Source organism: Mobula birostris, chromosome 18 (genome assembly GCF_030028105.1).
Source record: "Mobula birostris isolate sMobBir1 chromosome 18, sMobBir1.hap1, whole genome shotgun sequence".
In the NCBI taxonomy this organism is placed as follows: domain Eukaryota; kingdom Metazoa; phylum Chordata; class Chondrichthyes; order Myliobatiformes; family Myliobatidae; genus Mobula; species Mobula birostris.
This window is the reverse complement of record NC_092387.1, coordinates 13,850,372-13,871,507: the sequence shown is the minus strand read 5'-3', so window position 1 is coordinate 13,871,507 and position 21,136 is coordinate 13,850,372. Positions and strand designations below refer to the sequence as shown.

The 21,136-nt window shown below is 42.0% G+C and overlaps 1 protein-coding gene across 7 annotated transcripts in view; it reads left to right on the top strand.

Moving 5' to 3' along the window:
* The window catches only part of herc1 (HECT and RLD domain containing E3 ubiquitin protein ligase family member 1), a 273,938-nt gene that overhangs the window by 239,813 nt on the left and 12,989 nt on the right, over positions 1-21,136 (top strand). For all 7 annotated transcript variants that reach the window (XM_072282232.1, XM_072282231.1, XM_072282229.1 and 4 more), the window contains 10 exons: positions 5,927-6,049; positions 6,263-6,365; positions 9,158-9,327; positions 10,441-10,579; positions 12,030-12,199; positions 12,305-12,474; positions 12,614-12,779; positions 13,922-13,998; positions 14,631-14,883; positions 19,296-19,448. In XM_072282232.1, the coding sequence (XP_072138333.1) occupies positions 5,927-6,049; positions 6,263-6,365; positions 9,158-9,327; positions 10,441-10,579; positions 12,030-12,199; positions 12,305-12,474; positions 12,614-12,779; positions 13,922-13,998; positions 14,631-14,883; positions 19,296-19,448 (1,524 nt within the window). The remainder of the gene's footprint in view (positions 1-5,926; positions 6,050-6,262; positions 6,366-9,157; positions 9,328-10,440; positions 10,580-12,029; positions 12,200-12,304; positions 12,475-12,613; positions 12,780-13,921; positions 13,999-14,630; positions 14,884-19,295; positions 19,449-21,136) is intronic.

Sequence of the window (21,136 nt, the reverse complement as noted above, 5' to 3'; positions counted from 1 at the left end):
CACACACACACACACACACACACACACACACACACACACACACACACACACACACACACACACACACACCACCACCACCACCACCACACACACACACACACACACACACACACACACACACACATATACACACACACACACACACACACACACACACACCCACCACCACACCTTAAATGCATGTTCTCTGGTATTAGACATTTCAACCTTGGGAAAAAAAGTACTGTCTGTCTGCTCTATAACATGTCTCCCATAATTTTGTAGACTTGTATCAGATCTTCCCTTAGCCTCCACTGTTCCAAACAAAACAACCCAAGTTTGTCCAACCTTTCATGATAGCACATGCCCTCTAAACCAGGCAACATCCTGGGAAACCTCTCCTGCACCCTTTCCAAAGCCTCAACATCCTTCCTAAAATGGGGAGACATTTTATAATCCTAAAATGGGGTGACCAACCAGAACTTTATGTAATACTCAAGACGTGGCCTAACTAGAGATTTATAAAGCCGTAACATAATTTCCTGACTTTGGAACTCAGTGCCTCAACTAATAAAGGCAAGCATGCCATAGGCCTTAACAATCACCCTTTCAGCTGTGTGGCATCTTTCAGGGAGCTATGAACTTGGACCCCGTGATCCCTCTGCTCATTAACAGTGCCCTTAACAATGTACTGTCTCTTTACATTTGACCTACCAAGGAGTAACGCTTCACATTTGGCTGCGTTAATCTCCATCTGCCATTTCTCTGCCCATATCTGCAATTGATTTTTTTTTCCCTCTGTGTCTTTGCTACTAATCTGTGCCATCCACAACACCACCAATCTTTGTTTCATCTGCAAACTTGCTAACCCACACCTCTACATTTTCATTTAGGTCATTATTATACAACACAGACGCCAGAGGCCCCAGTACAGATCCCTGCAGAACACCACTAATCACAGACCTCCAGGTAGAATAAGTCCCTTCAACCACCACCCTCTGTCTTCTATGGGCAAGCCAGTTCTGAATCCAAACAGCCAGTTCACCATTGATCCCATGCATGTTAATCTTCTGGATGAGTCTCCCATGAAGGACTGTGTCAGACATCTTATTAAGATCCATGTAGACAATGACCAGAGCTCTGCCTTCATCAATTACACTCCCCAGCTTATCAAAAACTCAATCAAGTTAGTAAAACATGACTTCTCCTATACAAAGCCATACTGGCTGTCCCTAATTAGGCTGTGATTTTCCAAATGTTCAAAAATCCTATCCTTAAGAATTCCCCCCAGTAACTTCCTTACCACTGATGTGAAACTCATCAGTCTGTAGTTTCCAGGATTATCCCTCATTCTCTTCTTGAATAATGGAACATCATTACCTACTCGACAGCACTCCAGGACCTCGCCTGTGGTTAGAGAGGGCGCAAAGATATTGGTTAAAGCCCCAACAATCTCTTCACTTGCCTTTCTCAAAAACCTAGGTTATGTCCCATCAGGTCATAAGGACTTATCCACCTTAATGCTCTTTAAGAGACCCAGCTCCTCCTTTACTTCAAAATGCCCTAGCATATTAATACACTCAGCACTGATCTCCCAATCCTCCGCATCATCCTGCTTGGTAAATACTGGTGTAAAGTACTCATTAAGGACCTCACCCGCATCCTTTTCAACCAAGCAAATGTTCCCCCTTTTATCCCTGAGTGGTGCCATGCACTCCATAGTTATCCTCTTGCTCCTGATGTATGTATAGAATGCCTTGGGCTTCTCCTTAATCCTACTTGCCAAGGACTTTTCATGGCCCCTCCTGGCTTTCCTAATTCCCTTCTTAAGTACTTTTCTAGCTTCTTCATAATCCAGCAAGGCTCAGTTTGACTCTAGCCTCCTAAGCTTTACATACTTCTTCTTTTTCTCCTTGACTAACTTCATCATCTTCCTCAACATCCAAGGTTCTCTTGCCATGCCGGCCTTGTCTGTCCTTCTGACTTGTCGTGTGCTTGTGCAGTTGGTTTTTAAGTACCCTCCACATGTCAGATGTAGACTTGCCCATGAACAGCTGTTCCCAATTAACTCTCCCTAGTTCCTGCCCAATGCTCTTGTAATTTACCGCGTTCCAGTTTAATATTCTACTGCAAGGTCTATCTTATCCTTCTCTGTAGCTATCTTAAAACTTAAGAAACTGCTCACCCACTGAAAGGTCAGTCATCTGGCCAGGCTTGTTACCAACACCAGGTATAGTACAGCCCCTCCTCTCGTTTGACTATCTACATACTAAGAAACCCTCATGGACGCACCTACCAAAGTCTGCTCCATGTAAACCACTTGCACTAAGAAGTCCCCAGTTTATATTAGGGAAATTGAAGTTGTCACTGACAACAATCCTATTTACTCTTTTCCTTAATCTACCTGCATATCTGTTCCTCAGTGTCCCTGCGGCTCCTGGGGATCTGTAGTGCAATACCATCAGTGTGATTGCACCCTTCCTAATCTTGACTTCTACCCATAGAAACTTGGTGGACAAACCCTCTATTATGCTTCCTCTTAAGTGCAGCTCTGATATTGTCCTGATTAGTAGTGCAACTCTTTTCTCCCACCACCACCTTTTACGTCCTCTCTACCTTTTCTAAAACATCAAAACCCTGGGACATTAAGCTCTCACTCCTGTCCTCCTCTCAACCAAGTCTCTTTAATGGCCGCAATATCATTGTTCCAAGCACTGATCCATGCTCTAAATTCATCACTTTTACCCATAATACTCCTAGCATTAATAAACACACACTTCAAGCTATCTGTCCTATCATACCTACTACTTTTCTCCTGCTTGATTTTACCGGCCCTGACATCTGCCTACCTCTCCATCCCTCCACATTCTGAACTGGTGTTCTGGTTCCCATTCCCCAGTCAACCCCGAGGAGCTCTAGTGCACCTCCTGGCCAGGATATCAGTTCCCCACCAGCTTAGGTGCAGCCTGTCCCTCTTGTACTGGTCACCCCACCCCAGAAAAGGTTCCAATTATCCAGAACCTGAAACCCTGCCCTGCCCCCCCGCACCAGGTCCTCAGCCACTACTGATCTCTGCTGTCATCATATTCCTGCCCCTACTGGCTTGTAGAAGTAATCCAGTAGTAATCTACTACAACCAGAAGTAATCCAGAGATTACTACCTTGGAGATCCTGCTCTTCAGCCTCTTTCCTAATTCCCTATATCTCTGTGCAGGTCCTCTTCCCCCTTTCTACCGATATCATTGGCTCCAATGTGCACCACGAACCTCTGACTGCTCACCTACCCCCTTGAAAATATTCTGTAGCCGCTCAGAGGCATCCTGGACTCCAGCACCTGGGAGGCAACACACCATACTGGTGTGGCGGCCACAAAAACTCCCATCCATCCCCTAACTTTTGAGTTTCTATTGCTATTGCTGTGCCTGACTTTACCTTTCCCTGCTGAGCCTCATAGCTGGCCACAGTGCCACTGACTTGGCTACTGCTGTGCCCGAATAGGTCTTACCCCACTCAGCAGTATCCAAAGGGTATACTTGTTGCTGAGGGGAATGACCACAGGGAATCCTGTACTAACTGCTTCCTCCCCTTTCCTCTGGTGGTCACCCATCTTCTATCTGAAGCCTGCGTTCTGGCTGTGACCAATAAAACTTTCACCTATGAGGTTTTCAGCCTCCTGGATGGTCCTGGTAACATCCAGCTCCAGCTGCAGTTCCACTTGCTTGACCATAGTTCAGTAGCTGAAGGTGGGTGTACTCCCTGCAGTTGTAGTCATCAGAGAGACAGGAGGAGCATTCTACCAACCTAACCATCCTGTCTACACTGAACTAAGGATTTACAGTCAATAAAGAAGCTTGCCTGTCCTTCCCTGTACCTTCTCTCTTAAACCCTTGAGTTTTGAACTTATGGTCACTTACTCAGCCTCTTCTCCGCGAGCTCGTTGTACGCTTGGCACCAACTTCTCAAGCCCAAGTTCCATAATCAATATAAATGATTCAGCACCCTTAGCTTCTGCCTGTTCTCACTGAGGTTTGACCACTCTAATACTGGCCCACTCCACTTACACCTCCCTTCTTTTTAGTGTTTGGAAAGATGGTGGTGCGCTTAGATGTAGCGACCACTCTGGGTCCAATCAGAAGTGTATTTGTTCTTCCTGTAAGTCTCTATTATGATTGAAAATCACTGCTGGATACTGAGAATGTCAAATACTGCAGGACTAACCTATCAGCAATTTGTTCAGTAGTGATGGAGGTGCACTTGTTCTGTACCTTTGTGCCAAGATGCTGTGTGGTTTTAAAAGAAAAAGCTGCAAGTGATTGTCTTTGATTTTTTTATTGTGATCACGAGACCCTGTCAGACATTAATAACGTAGAATACTGCGAACCTGGTTCACTGGTTCATTAGAGAGACTGGTGCAGGGGAGCTGCATTGCCTGGGTTGTTGCATAGATAAGGACCACAAGCCTTGGACTTGCCAGTGAAAGATATGCCAGAGCTGTCAGTGTGCTACTGGATTTCATACTGGGTTCAGTGCTGCCCTCCAGTGTTTGCTCAGTGCTTAACTCCAGTGTTCACTGGGTAGATGAACAAGTTGGACCAGGTCAACTCAGGGGACTTGGTCTTTCTTTTTGTGACCCTTTTTCTGAAATTGTAGCCATATGTCCTGTGTGCTGTTGGTATTGTGTTTTGCACCTTGGCCTTGGAGAAACGGTTTCATTTGTCTACATTCACTTATGGTGGAATGATAATTAAACCTGAACTTGAAGCTCGAACTTTGTATTAGCTGAAATAAAACTCACTCCCAACGAGACGAGTTTTTTCAAATGGCTCGTGCCCAAAAACATTGTCACTCTCTCAGTCACTAACTCAAAGAATGGCTCACTCAAACAATGACTCACTCCCATTGAGAGTTAGTTATTTCCAATAAGTATGATTATAAAATTAATAGATGACAGAAAAACTAGTGTGGACAGTAAGGAGGGCTGTCTAAGGCTACAGCGTGCTATAAATCAGTTGGAAAGTTGGGCCAAGTATGGCAGATGGTATTTAATCTTGATATGTGCGATGTGATGCAATTTAGGAGAAGAAACAAGGGTATGATAAACAGAAAATGGTAGGGCCTTGGGGAGTATGATGAGCAGAGAGATATTGGAATGCAAATCCAGAACTCCCTGAACTGGCAGAACAGGTAGAGATGGTGTTCAAGAAGGGATATGGGATACCTGCCTTTATCAGCCATGACATAGAATATAAGAGCTGGAATGTCACATTACAACATTATAAAACTTTGGTTAGACCAAACTTGGAGTACTGTATGCAGTTTTGGTCATTATTGTAGGAAGCATGTAGTTGCACTGGAGAAGGTGCAGAGGAGATTCAGCGGATTGAACCATTTCAGATACACAGATTGTATAGCTGCATGTGTGTTTTCCGGAGTGGAGGAGGCTGAGCGGTGAGATGATGGAGGCGTACAAAATTGAGGGATATAAACAGTAAGAATTGTATTCCCATAATAAGAGTTGTCTAAAAGGGCATTGTTTAAGATGAGGGCAGAAGGGGTAAGAGGGACAGAAGGGAGTTTTCACATGGGCTAGTTAGGATCAGGAGTGTGCTGCCTAAGGAGGTAGTAGAGCCAATGCTCGCAAAAAGTTGATTGAAGCTTCCAGAGAAACATTTGAATCACCAAGGTATAAGAAGCAATGGACCTCGTGGGTAAATGAGATTAGTATAGATGGATGCAACAGTGGATGTGGTGAGTCAAAGGGCTTCATTCTGTGCTGTATGACTCTTATCACTCTGTTAACCCCTCAAATCCTTGAGGATTTTCAGTATTTTCTGGTGTCAGTTTTCCAGCATCTGCAAATAGACCTGTAAACTTTTATGATTTGGTTCACATTATCATTTACATTGTTTCCCACTACATTTAAAGTACTGGATCTATTGCCTTTTAGGTTGCGTGCGGCTTAAATCACACACTAGCTGTCTCTGCTGATAGCATGATGGTTTGGGCCTTTGGTGATGGAGATTATGGAAAGCTTGGTCTAGGTAACTCAACAGCCAAGTCCTCTCCTCAGGTATGGCTTACCAAACTTTGGTGATTATAATAACATTAATTCATATTTTTCCTCCCTGATGCTCTATGATGGCATCAAATAAAGCAAATATTTAAACAGTCAACTTCTATGGCTACATTTGTGGAGTTTAATGTTTCTAAGTAATTAAGTATATAATTCAGCTTTTTTGTTGCTGTTATTTAGTGTAAAGGATTTTAAATTTTCTTTTTGCAGAAAGTAGATGTTTTGTGTGGAGTAGGAATCAAGAAGGTTGCTTGTGGCACACAGTTTTCTGTTGCCTTGACAAAAGATGGCCATGTGTACACCTTTGGCCAAGGTAAGACAATCATCGTGGATTTTTATGGATTCATATTTAGAATGTACAAAGTGAACGTGTAGGAACATTGGAAGCAATGCAAAGAACCATCAGGCTATTTAGTGGGAATTAGTTTGGGTCTGTATTCCATGGAGTTTAGAGAAATAAGATCCTAAGGTAAGGGAGCCATGGTAGATATTGGTATGTTTTCACTAGTAGGATAGTCATAACAAGATGACGTAACTACAAGATTCACTGGACATTAAAAACTGAAATAAATGCATAGCAAATTCTTTTTGTGAATCTCTGGAATTCTCTGCTTTGTGGTGCTAATTATAAATGAATGAAATTTATAATGAACAAAGAAATGTGAGAAAAATAAATCAATATGAACTGATTGATCAGACCATAAGGCATCTGAGCAGAATGAGGCCATTCGAGCCCTTGTGTCTACTCCGCCATTCCGTCATAGCTGATTTATTACCCCCCTTCTACCCCATTCACCTGCCTTCTCCCACAATATTTGCCCTGATTAATCAAGAACCTATCAACCTCTACCTTAAATATACCCATTGACTTGGCCTGTATATCCATCTGACAATGAATTCCACAGATTTACCACCCTCTGGGTAAAGAAATTTTTCCTTACCTCTGTTCTAAATGGATGTTTCTCTGTTCTGAAGCTGTGCTTTTTCACTCTCCCACTACAGGAAACATCCTCTCCACATCCATACAATCTAGCTCTTTCAAATTTCAATGGGTTTCAATGGGATGTTCTCTCATTCTTCTAAACTCCAGCGAGTACAGGCCCAGAGCATCAGATACTTTTATGTTAACCCTTTCATTCCTGGGATCATTTTCGTGAACCTTCTCTGGACCCTCTCCAATGCCAGTACAGCTTTTCTTTGATAACGGGCCCAAAACTGATCACAATACTCCCAAGTGTAGCCTTCTAAAGCCTCAGCGTTACATCCTTGCTTTTGTATTCTAGTCCTCTCAAAATAAATGCTATCATTGCATTTGTCTTCCTCACCACTGACTCGACCTGTAAGTTAACCTTTCAGGAATCCTGAACAAGGACTCCCAGGTTCCTTTGCCCTTTGATGTATTATTGAATTCCATGAACCAAAGCTTGGTTTAACAAACCAGTGATGAAGGAAAGATGAGACACTGCAGTTACTAGCAACCTGAAATAAAAACAGAAAATGCTGGAACTGCTCAGTAGGTTAGGCAACATCTGTGGGGAGAGAAACAGAGTTAATTATTGTTTCATGTCATTGACTTTCATGAGAGAACTGTTATTAATCCAGAGACCCATTTTTTCCAAGAACATGAAATTCAAACTCCACCGCACCAAGTTAGCTAAATCTAGTTAACCAAGTAATCAAAATAAAGACATCCGTTAGTCTTGCGAGACCATGGATCTGCGCCTGGAAAGTCTTCACTCTCCAGGGCGCAGGCCTGGGCAAGGTTGTATGGAAGACCAGCAGTTGCCCATGCTGCAAGTCTCCCCTCTCCACGACACCAAGTGAAGGGCATTAGGACCCAGACAGCTTGGCACCAGTGTCGTCGCAGAGCAATGTGTGATTAAGTGCCTTGCTCAGGGACACAACACGTTGCCTCAGCTGGGGCTCGAACTCATGACCTTCAGGTTGCTAGTCCAATACCTTAACCACTTGGCCACATGCCCACTAAGTAATGAGTGGTTAAGCATTGGTCCAGTGATCTGAAGGTGGCTAGTTCAAGCCTCAGCTGAGACAGCGTGTTGTGTCCTCAAGCAAGGCACTTAGCCACACATTGCTCTGCAACGACACCGGTGCCAAGCTGTATCGGCCCTAGTAGTGCCCTTCCCTTGGACAACATTGGTGGTGTGGAGAGGGGAGACTTGCAGCATGGGCAACTGCCGGTCTTCCATACAACCTTGCCCAGGCCTGTGCCCTTCCAAGGCGCAAATCCATGGTCTCATGAGACTAACAGATGCCTATTAAGTAATCAGGAAATTATAGAAATAGCATGTTGTATTAGTATTGATCATAAAGCTACCAGTTTATTGATTTAAAAATCCACCTGGTTGACCAATTTCGCTTGAGAAGGAAACCTGTTGAGCTTACTCAGTTGAGTCCACGTGAGACTCCCCCTTCTTTCCCCCCCCCCACCGCCCCCAAATATTTCCAATAATTTCTATTTACGTTCTGGTTGTTGTAAATGTAAATGAAGGTTAGTTAGAGATTTCCACTAATCAGTAAGATCCTGGGAAAAGGTTCGGATTAACTTGACCACCACCTTTCCTGTGTTAATTTAATCTGTAACATAAATCCGACAAGACGGATAATCATTGTCAGAAGTGACAAAATTACAGAGTAGAAATCTGTCCTATGGTCTGGAGAGAACGGTCTCGGCCCGAAACATCAACTATGTACACTTTTCCAGAGATGTTGCCTGGCCCACTGAGTTCCGCCAGCGTTCTGTGTGTGCTGCTTGGATTTCCAGCGTCTGCAGACTTTCTGTTGTTTGTGATATCCATCCATTGTTCACTTTTGATCATATCTGCATAAAAGGATGGGGCACAGGAAGTGCTGGTTTGCATCTGGCGGGTGAACTTTTGTATTGTCTGTGGAATCTGGAGAGGCCTCAGCTGTAAACGTGACCTAAGTATATTTTATGATGAGAGCAGACCTTGCACTATAAAGCTTGGTAAATTAGTGCTCATGGTGGTCCAAGAATAAATGGTCTGTCTTCACCTTGATAAATTTGTTCATTTATGGATTGAAAATTAAATACTGACAATCTAATACATCTTTCTGTCCACCTAGACCGCCTGATAGGCTTGCCTGAGGGTCGTGCTCGCAACCATAATAGACCTCAGCTTGTACCTGCTCTGAATGGAGTTTTTATTGAGGACATAGTGGTGGGCGCTGAGCACACGCTGTGTCTTTCATCGTCTGGAGATGTTTATGGATGGGGCAGCAATTCAGAAGGGCAGGTAAGAAATTTGAACAACCTGAACTTTTACCCGTCTGTGATGAAAATGTAAGGTGCTCGATTAGATGTGAATTCAGAATTAGAGGGCACGGGTTGTAACTCTTGCTCGAGAGCAACTGGAGATTTGTGTACAAACTATTTCTGTTGAATATTTTTGATGCTCAGTGAATGTAAAAATATTGGAATAAAACGAATTGTAAATGAGATTGTAACTAAAGCAGGTGGGCACACAAAGCAGGCAATGGTTTGAGTTGGTGGTGTTGCGATTTCTCTTACTACTGAGATGTCAGGTATCAGAAGGTTCTGCTGTGTAATCTGAGAAGAAAGCAAGATGACACTACTTCAACATTAATCTGTAAGAACTAAGCTTTTTCCACCCCTAACAAGGACACTGATGTCAGGGTATGTGGCTGGGTGTTTAGGACTTTCCTATGAAGTTTCTGTTGTCTCCAGCCTGGGTATTTGCTTCCAGCTTGGTGTACTACATAATGATGAGCAACAATATCAGATGCAGCCAGGACTCCCTGCACTGCAGACTGCTCCCACTCCAAACTGAAAGAGGGTTTTGAGAGTTAATGGGAATATATTTTTTTAATGACTATCCTCTTTAAAAACTCCAGCTTTTTCCTCTTCCTTATTCTTACTGGGCATTAGACCCTGGGATTCCTAGTTCTCTTCTAACTGAACAATTGACTGCAATGCTTCCTGCAAGTATAGTTATCCCAGACTATGTCCTCTCTGTCATCCCTGTCCTCTCATTCCGTAGCACCTTCCATACCAGGAGGTAAGTCTGACACACTCACAATTAATTTAGATAACTGACTACTTCACATTATTAATTTTGATATACAGTAGCTAAATGTAGAGAAAAGTAATGCTGACTTTAAAACCCAAATGACTTTGACCTGTGCAGCTACTGGATCACTTACAATCAGAAACCCTTTTCTTCTTCACAGTATAATTATTTTTCATTTTAAATGCTTTCTGTAAATGCCTTTTTATCTCGAGGATGGGTATAAACACAGATGCTCCTGGTTTTGGTCGAACAACAGAAGTATTCACGGTTGTGCCTTGTCTCCAGTTTACAATCTCCACTCCTTTTCCCTCTGTGTAGCTGGGTCTGGGACACACCAATCATGTAAGAGAGCCGATTCTAGTCACAGCACTCCAGGGAAAGAGTATTCGGCAGATTTCAGCAGGACGTTGCCACAGCGTGGCATGGACGGCCCCTCCAGTACCACCAAGAGCACCAGGTGAGCTGGCAACAGCTTATCTTCAGGTTTACTGTAAAAGTTGCATGGCTCCATTCAATCATTAATAATTACTTTGAAAGGATTTTTGTCAAATATTTGAGTAGATATTCACCATTTTAATAAATGTGAATATCTACTATTCTATGTATGTAGAGCAAGAATTTCCCCTCAAATCAAGGTTCTTCTAAATAAACCACTATTATAAGGTCGCATGAAATAGATGAAGTATTTATTGTACAGGTAGGTAAATTGTGTTTCTTGTAAATTAACAACTTGATCAGAGTTCAAAGTAAAATTTATTATCAGAGTACATGCATATCGCCACTTACAACCCTGAGATTGTTTTTCTGCGGGCATACTTAGCAAATCTATGGAACAGTACTTGTGAACATCAGGAACTGTGCAAATGCAGTTATAAATAAATAGCAATAAGTACAAATACAACATCCATCAATATAACAGTCTTTAAGTAAGTCCTTGAATGAGTGTAGCTATCGTGTTTTGTTCAAGAGCCTGATGACTAAGGGGTAGTAACTGTTCTTGAGCCTGGTGGTGTGAGTCCTGAGGCACCTGTACCCTCTACCTGATGGCAGCAACAAGAAAAGAGCATGGCCTGTGTGGCGAGGTCTTCTCGTGATGGAAGCTGCTTTTCTACGGCTATGTTTCATGTAGATGTGCTCAATGGTTGGGAGGATTTTACCGTGATGTGCTCGGCCAAATCCACTACCTTTTGTAGGATTTTCCGCTCAAAGGCATTGATGTTCCCATACCGGGCCGTAATGCGAGGAGGTTATGGTGCCTGTGGAAAGTGAGACAATTTGGTTTATTGGAGGTCAGGAAAAACTATTGCATGTTCTATTACCCATTATTCGATTAATCCGTGTGGGGAAAATCCATGATTGGCCTTTTCTGCGTTTTCCCTGGTTGACCTGTGGAGAGTAATTTTTTTCCTCTTTATCAGTGGTCATGATGGACCAGCTGCCGAAAAGTTGTTCATTTCTAAGTCTTTTGGAATTGTGTCCAGCAAGTCTGATAACTTGTGGCACCTTAAAGTATTCTGAAAAGGGTGATAGCTGCTGTTCACGGCCACAAATATCATAGAGAAAGTCCAGTGCTGCTTGGTATCAGAAGAGTCTGTTTACTACAAGTCTGTTAAATGAAGAAACCACAGCACCACCACCACCTTGATGGGGGTAATTATTGGAGGGTTGCCAGTATCAGCCACACCCTGTGAACAATTTATTTAGAAAAATCACTCTTGCTGGCTTCTGATCATCTTGCCCCACAACGGGATGGTGATTTTTTTTTTTGTTTTATTTCTATATTTGCCTGAATTTTGTAGTAAAAGGTGAAGCTTCACCTAAACTTGAATGAAAAATTGGATTAGTATGATGCTGAAATGTTTTTTGATTGTGCACTTGATGTGAGAATCTGCTGTTCCTCTTGGTAGGTGTATCCGTGCCTCTGCAGTTGGGTCTGCCAGACTCCGTTCCACCACAGTTCAGTTCACTGAAGGAAATAAATATCGAAACAATCAGGGCCAGGCTCCGGTTGCTCTACCACTTCTCTGACCTTATGTACTCGTCGTGGAGGTTGCTTAATCTTAGTCCCAACAATCAGGTAAGCAGCGTTGGAAACGGGACAGCTAGCTCTTTAATAATGAATCGTCCATTTTAAAAAAAACATCAAAAATTTTTGAACTAATATTTTTAATTGTGATTACAGAATAGTACATCGCACTATAATGCTGGAACATGGGGAATAGTCCAAGGCCATCTGAGGCCTTTACTTGCACCAAGAGTTTATACTCTTCCAATGGTGCGTTCTATAGGAAAGACAATGGTCCAAGGCAAAAATTATGGCCCCCAGATCACTGTGAAAAGGATATCTACCAGGTTTGTTTTATTAAACATTTTCCGCTGTGCATTGCCTTATTTCTACAGATCAATTTGAATAGCTCCAGTTTTTTTTTTCCCCTTCACAATGACGAAAGATGTCCTTAATGTTTTGTTGCATCCCTACTTCTATTCCTAGAGGCCGGAAGTGTAAGCCTATCTTTGTACAGATTGCGAGACAAGTGGTTAAGCTCAATGCTTCAGATCTGCGATTACCTTCTCGTGCTTGGAAGGTGAAACTGGTGGGAGAGGGTGCTGATGATGCTGGTGGAGTATTTGACGATACCATCACAGAAATATGTCAGGTAATATTTACTTCATCTACTTGCATAATAGCTCTTCAGAGTGTCCTAAAATGGAGCAAGGATGCCAATTTCTATTCGAGTCAAAGTTTTAAAAAGTAGCAGGTTCTGAGCAAATTTTTGGACCATAAAATTTTAATGTTGCCTCAAGGTTAACAATATTTTTAATTAATAACAATTGTAATTGAGTTTTAGATTATTGTTAGTTGCATAATTTGATTTTCTTGTATGTTATTCTGATTAATATGTATAAAATGTTGACTTGAGAGGCATAAATAGAGCGGATAGTCAGACTGTTCCCAGGGTGGAAATGGCTAATACAAGGTGTAGGTGGGATGTCAGGTAGATTTTTTACACAGAGACTGGTAGGTACGTGGAAAGTGTAGGGGGATGTCAGGTAGATTTTTTTTTTTACACAGACTGGTAGGTATGTGGAACGTACTGCCAGGGGTGGTGTCAGAGGCAGATACATTAGGGACATTTAGGAGGCTTTTCCTGGGTGGTGAGAGTCCTCGGTGATGATGCTGCCTCTTGAGGATGGTGGGGAGCATGGTGCCCATGATGGAACTGGCTGAGTCCACAATCCTCTGAGACTCTTGTTATCCTGTGCATTTAGACCTCCATGCCAGGAGGTGATGCAAGCAGTCAGAATGCTCCTTAACACATACAGTAGCATGCAAAAGTCTTGGAGACCCTAGGTTGTTTTAATATACATTTATTTTAGATGTTTATTTTTTTGTCTTCTGAATTAGTGTATCAGCAGAAAACAGCAAATTTTAAATTTGGAATTTGTTGCCACAGGTGGTTGTGGAGGCCAAGTCAATGGGTATATTTAAGGCAGATATTGATGGGTTCTTGATTAGTCAGGGCTTGAAGGGGTACGGGGAAAAAGCAGAGATTGGCGCTGAGAGGGAAATAGATCAGCCATGATGAAATGGCGGAACAGACTCGGTGGGCCAAATGGCCTAATTCTGCTCCTGTGTCTTGTGGATGAAAGTAAAACCAGTATGTGGAAGGGAAGGGTTGGATTGATCTTAAAATAGGTTAAAAGGTCAGCACGACATCGTTGGCCGAAGGGCCTGTACACAGTACGATGCTGTACTGTTCTGTGTTTAGTAACAAGATACACTTTACTTGTTAAACAGGAGCTTGAAATGGGGATCGTAGACCTGCTCATTCCTACTCCGAATGTCACGGCTGAAGTAGGCTATAATAGAGACAGGTAAGAATTAGTACTTAATTCCTGTGAAAATTTTGTTGGCTGATTCCTGATACGCAAGAAAATGTTTTATTTTTTGTACTTTTTTAATGAATGAGCAAATGGAATGTTGTCCATTAATCAATGTAAACCTGAGATTACTTTTAGCAGAAGAGCCTTCAATCTTTCTTCGTTGTTCAGCACTAAAATATTTGACAGATAATCAAAGTCTGAACAATCATCTTGAGTTCTAGATTATAAATATAATTCTGGAATCAGAACCTAAACTTACTTCCGAATAATCTAAAGCTTTCTAGAATAAAGTGTAGGTCGCTGATTTTGCTGCACAATACACGGAGTGTTAACCCTGTGCTCTGGGGATGGATGGGGTCTTGGAGCATAGCAGACTTCAGGGGCTGAATGGCCTAATTCTGTTCCTTTGTCTAGTGGATCCTGGAGAACTAGTGAGGCAATTTTCCTTAAATGACAGCAGCATCTGCACTTTACCACCTCCTTTACAAAGAGGGAAAGATATTATTTTCCCTATATGATCATAACTCTTTACCTCCACAGCCTCCTGTGCAAGTTCTTTTAATTACTGGAAACAAGTGAAAAATTATTCATTCAAAATTATGCATGCACTTGTGTTCCCACAGGTTCCTCCTTAACCCTTCTGCTTGTTCGGAAGAGCATCTGCTGCAGTTCAAGTTTCTAGGCATTCTTATGGGTGTTGCCATTCGCACAAAGAAACCATTAGATCTCCACTTAGCACCAATGGTGTGGAAGCAGCTCTGCTGTATTCCACTTTCTTTAGAAGATCTGGAAGAGGTGGACTTGCTTTATGTACAAACACTGAACAGCATTCTTCACATTGAAGATAGTGGAATTACTGAGGAGAATTTCCATGAGGTATGGTTCATGATTGAATTATAAACTTAAAAGCATCTTTCATTATTTGCATAATATCAAATGACCATTCCCCTTTCCCAAGTTTAGCGTGGGAAAATGATTCACTGCAAGCATGCACACCATTGGACCCTGGGGAAAAGGGAAATGCTGAGATTGCGAAGATGTGAAGGGAGCAGCAAATCTAAAAGTGCTGTCAAATGGCCTTGATATTCTGCTGTTTTACTAGACTTTAGTGCCAGCTGCCAGGAATGATAATGACAGAGAACTGTTAGATGTATTGTGGGTCTGTCAGCAGCAGCTGGCTTGCATTGCCACTTGCCCTTCTAAATCTAAGTGACATCTTTTTGTCCTCTCTTGTAACATTGCTTTCTTGTTTCCTCCCATCCAATCCACAGATCTCCTTATTTTCCCTCAATTGATGACTCCCAAGAAATGTTAAATTATACTGAGCTTATTTGGTTCAGGACTAATCCCTGTGTTGAAACTATTTCCTTCCTGCTAAAATGTCTGTGGCGAGCACGGAAGCGGTAGCTACATATGTTGTTCTGATGGAATAGACAAAGTGGTTTCATATTCAATCTGCCTCCTTCCATTTTTATCATCTCTGAATCCCTCTGGTGCAGTCGTAGAATAATGTTTCTCCACGCCTATATAGTGTAAAATGCTCACTACTGAGTTTTCTAACCCTTTCTCATTATGCTGTTTTCACGTATAAAGAGAATATCAGAGATCCACAAGACTGCGGGACTTAGGAGCAGAATTACGCCATTTGGCCCATCAAACCAGCTTCACCATTCAATCATGGCTGATTTATTTTACCTCTCAATCCCATTATCCTGCCTTCTTCCCATAACGTTTGATGCCTCTACCAACCAAGAACCTATCAACATCTACTTTAAATATACTCAATATACCATTGTCGTAATGAATTCCATGTGTGGCACCCTGTCAAAGGCCTCTGAAAATCCAAGTGAACATCTTCCACTTTGACTGTTCAGCCTGTTATCTCCTTATAAAATTCCAACAGATTTCTCAGGCAAGATTAACCCTTAAGGAAACCATTCTAACTTTGGCCTCTTTTATCATGTAGCTCCAAATACCCCAAAACCTCATCCTTAATAATAGACTCCAACATCTTATCAACCACTGAAGTCAGGCTAACTGACCTATAATTTCTTGTCTTTTGCTCCCTCCCTTCTTAAAGAGTGGTGTAACAGTTGTGATTTTCCGGTCCTCCAGAGCCACTCCAGAATCTAGTAATTCTTGAAAGATCACTACTGGTGCCTGCACAATCTCTTTAGCTTTCTCTTAGTGATAACGACTACTCTCGCTTCTAACTCCTGACACTTGAATTGCTAGCATAACTGATGTCTTTCATAGTGAAGACTGATGCAAAATACTTATTAAGTTGATCTGTCATTTCTTCCTCAGTTACTACGTCTCCTGTGTTACCTTCCAGCGGTCTGATATCCACTCTCACCTCTCTTTTACTCTTTATATATCCGAAAACTTTTGATATCATCTCTGATATTATTGGCTTGCTTACCATCATATTTCATCTTTACTCTCCTTATTGCAATTTTTAAAGATTTCTTCTGTTGGTTTTTAAAAGCTTCCAATCCTCTAGCTTCTCACTAATTGTTGCTAGATTGTATGCCCCCTCTTCTGCTTTTATATTGCCTTTAACCTCCCTTGTCAGCCACGGTTGCCTCATCCTTCCTTCAGAATACTACTTCATATTTAGGATGAATCTATCATGCACCTTTCGAATTGCTCCCAGAAACCCCAACCTTTGCTGTTCTGCTATCATCCCTGGTAGTGTTCCGTTCCAATCAACTTCGGACAGCTCCTCTCTCATGCCTCTGTAATTCCCTTTACTCCACCTGGAATACAGATATATCTGATTTTAGCTTCTCCCTCTCAAACTGCAAGGTGAATTCTATCATATTACGATCACTGTCTCATAAAGGTTCCTTTACTTTAAGCTCCTTTTATCAAATGTGGTTCAGAATTGGCTTTTCCTTAGTGGGCCCAACCACAAACTTCTCCAAAACACCATTCCTTCTCCTGGGGTCCAGCACCAATCTGATTTTCCTAATCAAGCTGAATATTGAAATTCCCCCGTGACCATTGACTTTTGTGCATGCCTTCTCTGTCTCCAGTTGTAATTTCTGTCCCCCATCTTGGCTACAGTTCGAAGCCTGTATATAATTCCCATTGGGGCCTTTTTACCCTTCCAGTTTCTTCACTCTATCCACAGGATCTATATTTTCTGTTACATTGTCACTTCTCTCTAAGGATTTGATCTCATTTTTTAGCCAACAAAGCCGCTCCTCTGCCATTCATTGCAAACTCACCATGCATTTTTGCATGCTTTTTGCCTCTTGTAGAATCAGTCTGGCACATAGTAGTGGCCCAGATTCTGTCATCTGATTCAAACCATCAATAGCTTCAAGAAGGGATAAGCGATGATCTTCCTGCTCTACGTACAGAACAGTGAGAGCATTGCTTATCCTTTCTTGAATCTAATTGTCAGGAGGGCACAGGTTATCAACTGCAGCACAAAACATCTTGCAGGTGCTCCAGATAATTGTCCTGGACTCCATTTGGCAGTGTAGTATCCCAGCATTTATATTTAAATATCCTTAGTTACGCAATGAGAATGGGGACGGGATGAATATCTAATGTAACATACTGTAATATCTCTGATATTAATAAATGTATAATACCAGAGAGCATGCATTTAAGGTGAGAAAGGGTAATTTTAGAGGAAATGAGGGGTAAGTTGTTTTTTTTTTACACAGAGAGTAGTGGGTGCCCAGAAAGCACTGCCTTGGTGGTAGTAGGGGCAGACACATTAGTGACTTTTAAGAAACATTTAGGTAGCCACATGAGGGTGAGGAAAATGGAGGGATATGGACATTGTAGCGATAAAGGATTAGTTTATTTGGCACTTGATTACTAATTTATTTGGTTCAGCACAACATTGTGGGATGAAGGGCCTGTTCCTCTGATGTATATTCTGTGTTCTAATATCTGTTCCGTGAGACCAGCATCATCATTGAGATAAGTTGTAGAGTACATCCAGTTGATGAGTTAAAGGGCAACTGGAAAGAGAAAAGGAACAAAAGCCATGAAATAATGACAGTTGCTCCTTTTAGTTGCAAAATGCAGGACTGTCACCCATGCCCAGCAGATCAGGCTGCACCAATGGAGAGAGAAAAACTGAGCCAATATCACAGGTGGGTGATACAGTAGAAATGGCCAGCGATGGTACGAGCTGGAGAAATCAAGTTACCTGAAGTTGTGGCTTTCAATATTATACCCATGTTCAGACGGAAGATGAGGTGCCATTCCCCAGGTTTACACTGAGCATTATTACAACAGGTCATAAGGCCAGAGACAGGTCAGAATGGGATGGGAAATGAGTCGGACTGTGTGCTGTGAGTCACCCCTGCAGACCGAATGGACTTGCTCCGTAAGCGGTCACCCAATCTGCATTTGATTTTTCCTTTGCAGAAGAGATCACAATGTGAACATTAAATGTCGCAGATTAGGTTAGAAGAGGTACAAGTGAATCACAACTTCACTCAGAAGAACTGTTTGGGTTCTTTCCATGGTTGGTCAGGGAAGAAGTAAAAGGATAAATATTGCGTTTTTGTGGTTGAGCAGAAAAGGAGCACGAGGAAGGGTGTGAGAGAGTAGACCAGGGAGTCAGGAGAGAAAAGTCCCTTCAAAGCACTGAAAAGAAAGAGCAGGGGAATATGAGCTTCTTATTGAAGCCGCTGGAAACTGCAGTAAGTAGATAAGAGGTCTTTAAGGACTGTATCAACTAGAGTGGAGAGGAACTCAATGGTACAGGAAGGAGGAGATGTACAGAGATAACCTGTGTGGAAAGATCTCATCAGAACAGTATATAAGTAGCCTATCAGTTTCAAAGTTAGCACATGAATCCTCCTTTGTGTGAGTTGTTTACTTTGATGGGTCAAATTTTGGTCAATTCTTTACACAAGCGTGCTTGTTATAACACTGACTTTTACACAGCATGGAGCAAAAGAGCACATTAATTGAAGTCTATGTTGTATATATTTGCTGTTGACATTCAATAAAACTCATGTCCTGGAAAACCAAGTGGTTATTCCTCAGGAATGTGAGGGGTTTCCTGTGTTATTTAAAACATTTATTGAATACACCATTGAAACATTTCTAACCCCTTGGACTTAGTATTTAATTTTATGTATTCCATTTCATGTAAAGTTATTACAAACTGATGTTGGGTTTCTTTATATTTTGCCAAATAAATATTGAAGAGCCGTTCTGGAGAAACTTGAATTCAAATTTCAGGCTATTCTCTCGGGTAGACAAGATATTTGGTCTGATTTAGTAATACTGCTTTTTTTTGTGTGTTTCAGATGATACCTCTTGATTCGTTTGTGGGGCAAAGTGCAGATGGCAAAATGGTGCCCATAATCCCGGGTGGGAACAGCATCCCACTCACCTTTTCCAATAGGAAGGAGTATGTGGACAGGGCAGTCGACTATCGGTTGCATGAAATCGATCGTCAAGTAAGTACACCAACTTTTAAGTAGACCTAACTCATTTCGTAAACTAATTCGGTCACATTTTATTTTTTCTATTATTTAAAATTAACTAAATTGAATACTTAGTATTAGAACGTAGTGGAAATACATGCAAAGTGCTATTTCTCCTGCTTTGACAATTTGTGTCCTATACATAATTTTACTTCATTGTGAAGAGCTTTTATGTTTTTCATTATTAGAGGCACACGATTGCCAGTTTGGTGCAGTACGTGTGCTTATTGTTTTAGTTCCATCTCTGTCTTCGTAAGTATCCCCTTGGCTGCCTTGCTTGTGCTATGGCCTTGTAGGTGCTGAGGTGAGCAGTGAGGGCACTGTGGGAGCCATGGATGGGCAGGAGTCTGGCAGGATTAGTGGTCTGGATAAACTGAGGGCACTCCCACTCTGAATCAGCATGGATGTTGTATCTCTTCAAAACAATTTTGAACATCTTGAATATAAAGTCATTGTCTTTTCCCGTTTCCAGCTGGTAATCTGCTGCGACAAAGCTTCAAGCACAATGACTGTGCTTGGCTCTGTAACCTGCCCAGTAAAGCTAATTTAGTGTAATTATGGTCTCCTTTCTGTTGCCCAGAGAGAAAACTTATCTCCAGTGAATTTGGTGGATTTTCCGGAGAGTATTTTGTGGTGCTTTGAGTCGTCTGCTGTAGGCTGTACAGATCTCAGAAACATAAAGGAGGGGGCATGGGTAGACCGTGAATGTTGCGCCACATCAGAGATCTCGATCTTAAGCCACTGTTCTTTAGTAAATCACTGGTGCTTTGAAGCCAGTGCTTAATTTCATCGTGAATGGCTGCCAGCACTGAAGTGTGGCTCCCGAGAGAGAAGAAGTGTTCTGCGTTTTACAGGGTGTCAAAGGGGCAATGTGATGCAGTGGGATCAGGCTGGCATAGAGGACCATGGTCATGCAGATATTGAGTATGAGGTATTCCTGTCTTTAGCAAGCATCATTTGACAGGTTACTTGCAACTTCGTAAGTTTTTTTTAAGCTTGAGGTACCAATGGGTAGACAGCTATTAAGTCCGGGATCTGAAATTTGGACACTGTAGCCGTCAGTATTTTTATTAATACAGCCTTCAGTAATGCTGTGTGGATTCCCAGCTCATCCATTTAAAGGGACTGCATACTGAACTTCATCATATGACAGATTCAGTGAGGTTATCAGAGTTCCAATAATTGTGCCCTTAAGCCAACTAAATTCCACTGCTGGAGAGGTTGACAAACACCGTAGAGAGATTTTGGATACATTTCAAGATGTCTTAACACCTCTTGACAAATTCCTTTTCTATAGCAATTTGTTTTCTTCCCTGAGAGGCATCAATAGCTGTACAATGTGTAAAATTCATCTGCAGTGAATTTTACATCCTCTAGTCTGAAAGGTATGGTGACCAGCTGTCACTAATCCTGTTTCTCCTGAAACCATGCTGTTTAAAAGGCCAAAATCAAACAGCTCCTTTTGCTGCTGTTGAGATCGGTGACCACCTGCAATCTCAGTTACTAGCTGCTTTATCCATGGAGAACTCTGGCAGCCACACTCAGCTTCTTGGCTTCAGGGTCATTCTTAGCAACTGTGGCACAAGAACATCAGAAATAGAAGCAAGAGTCAGCCATCTGGCCCATCGAGCCTGCTGTCCCATTCAAAGATCCAAAGTGCA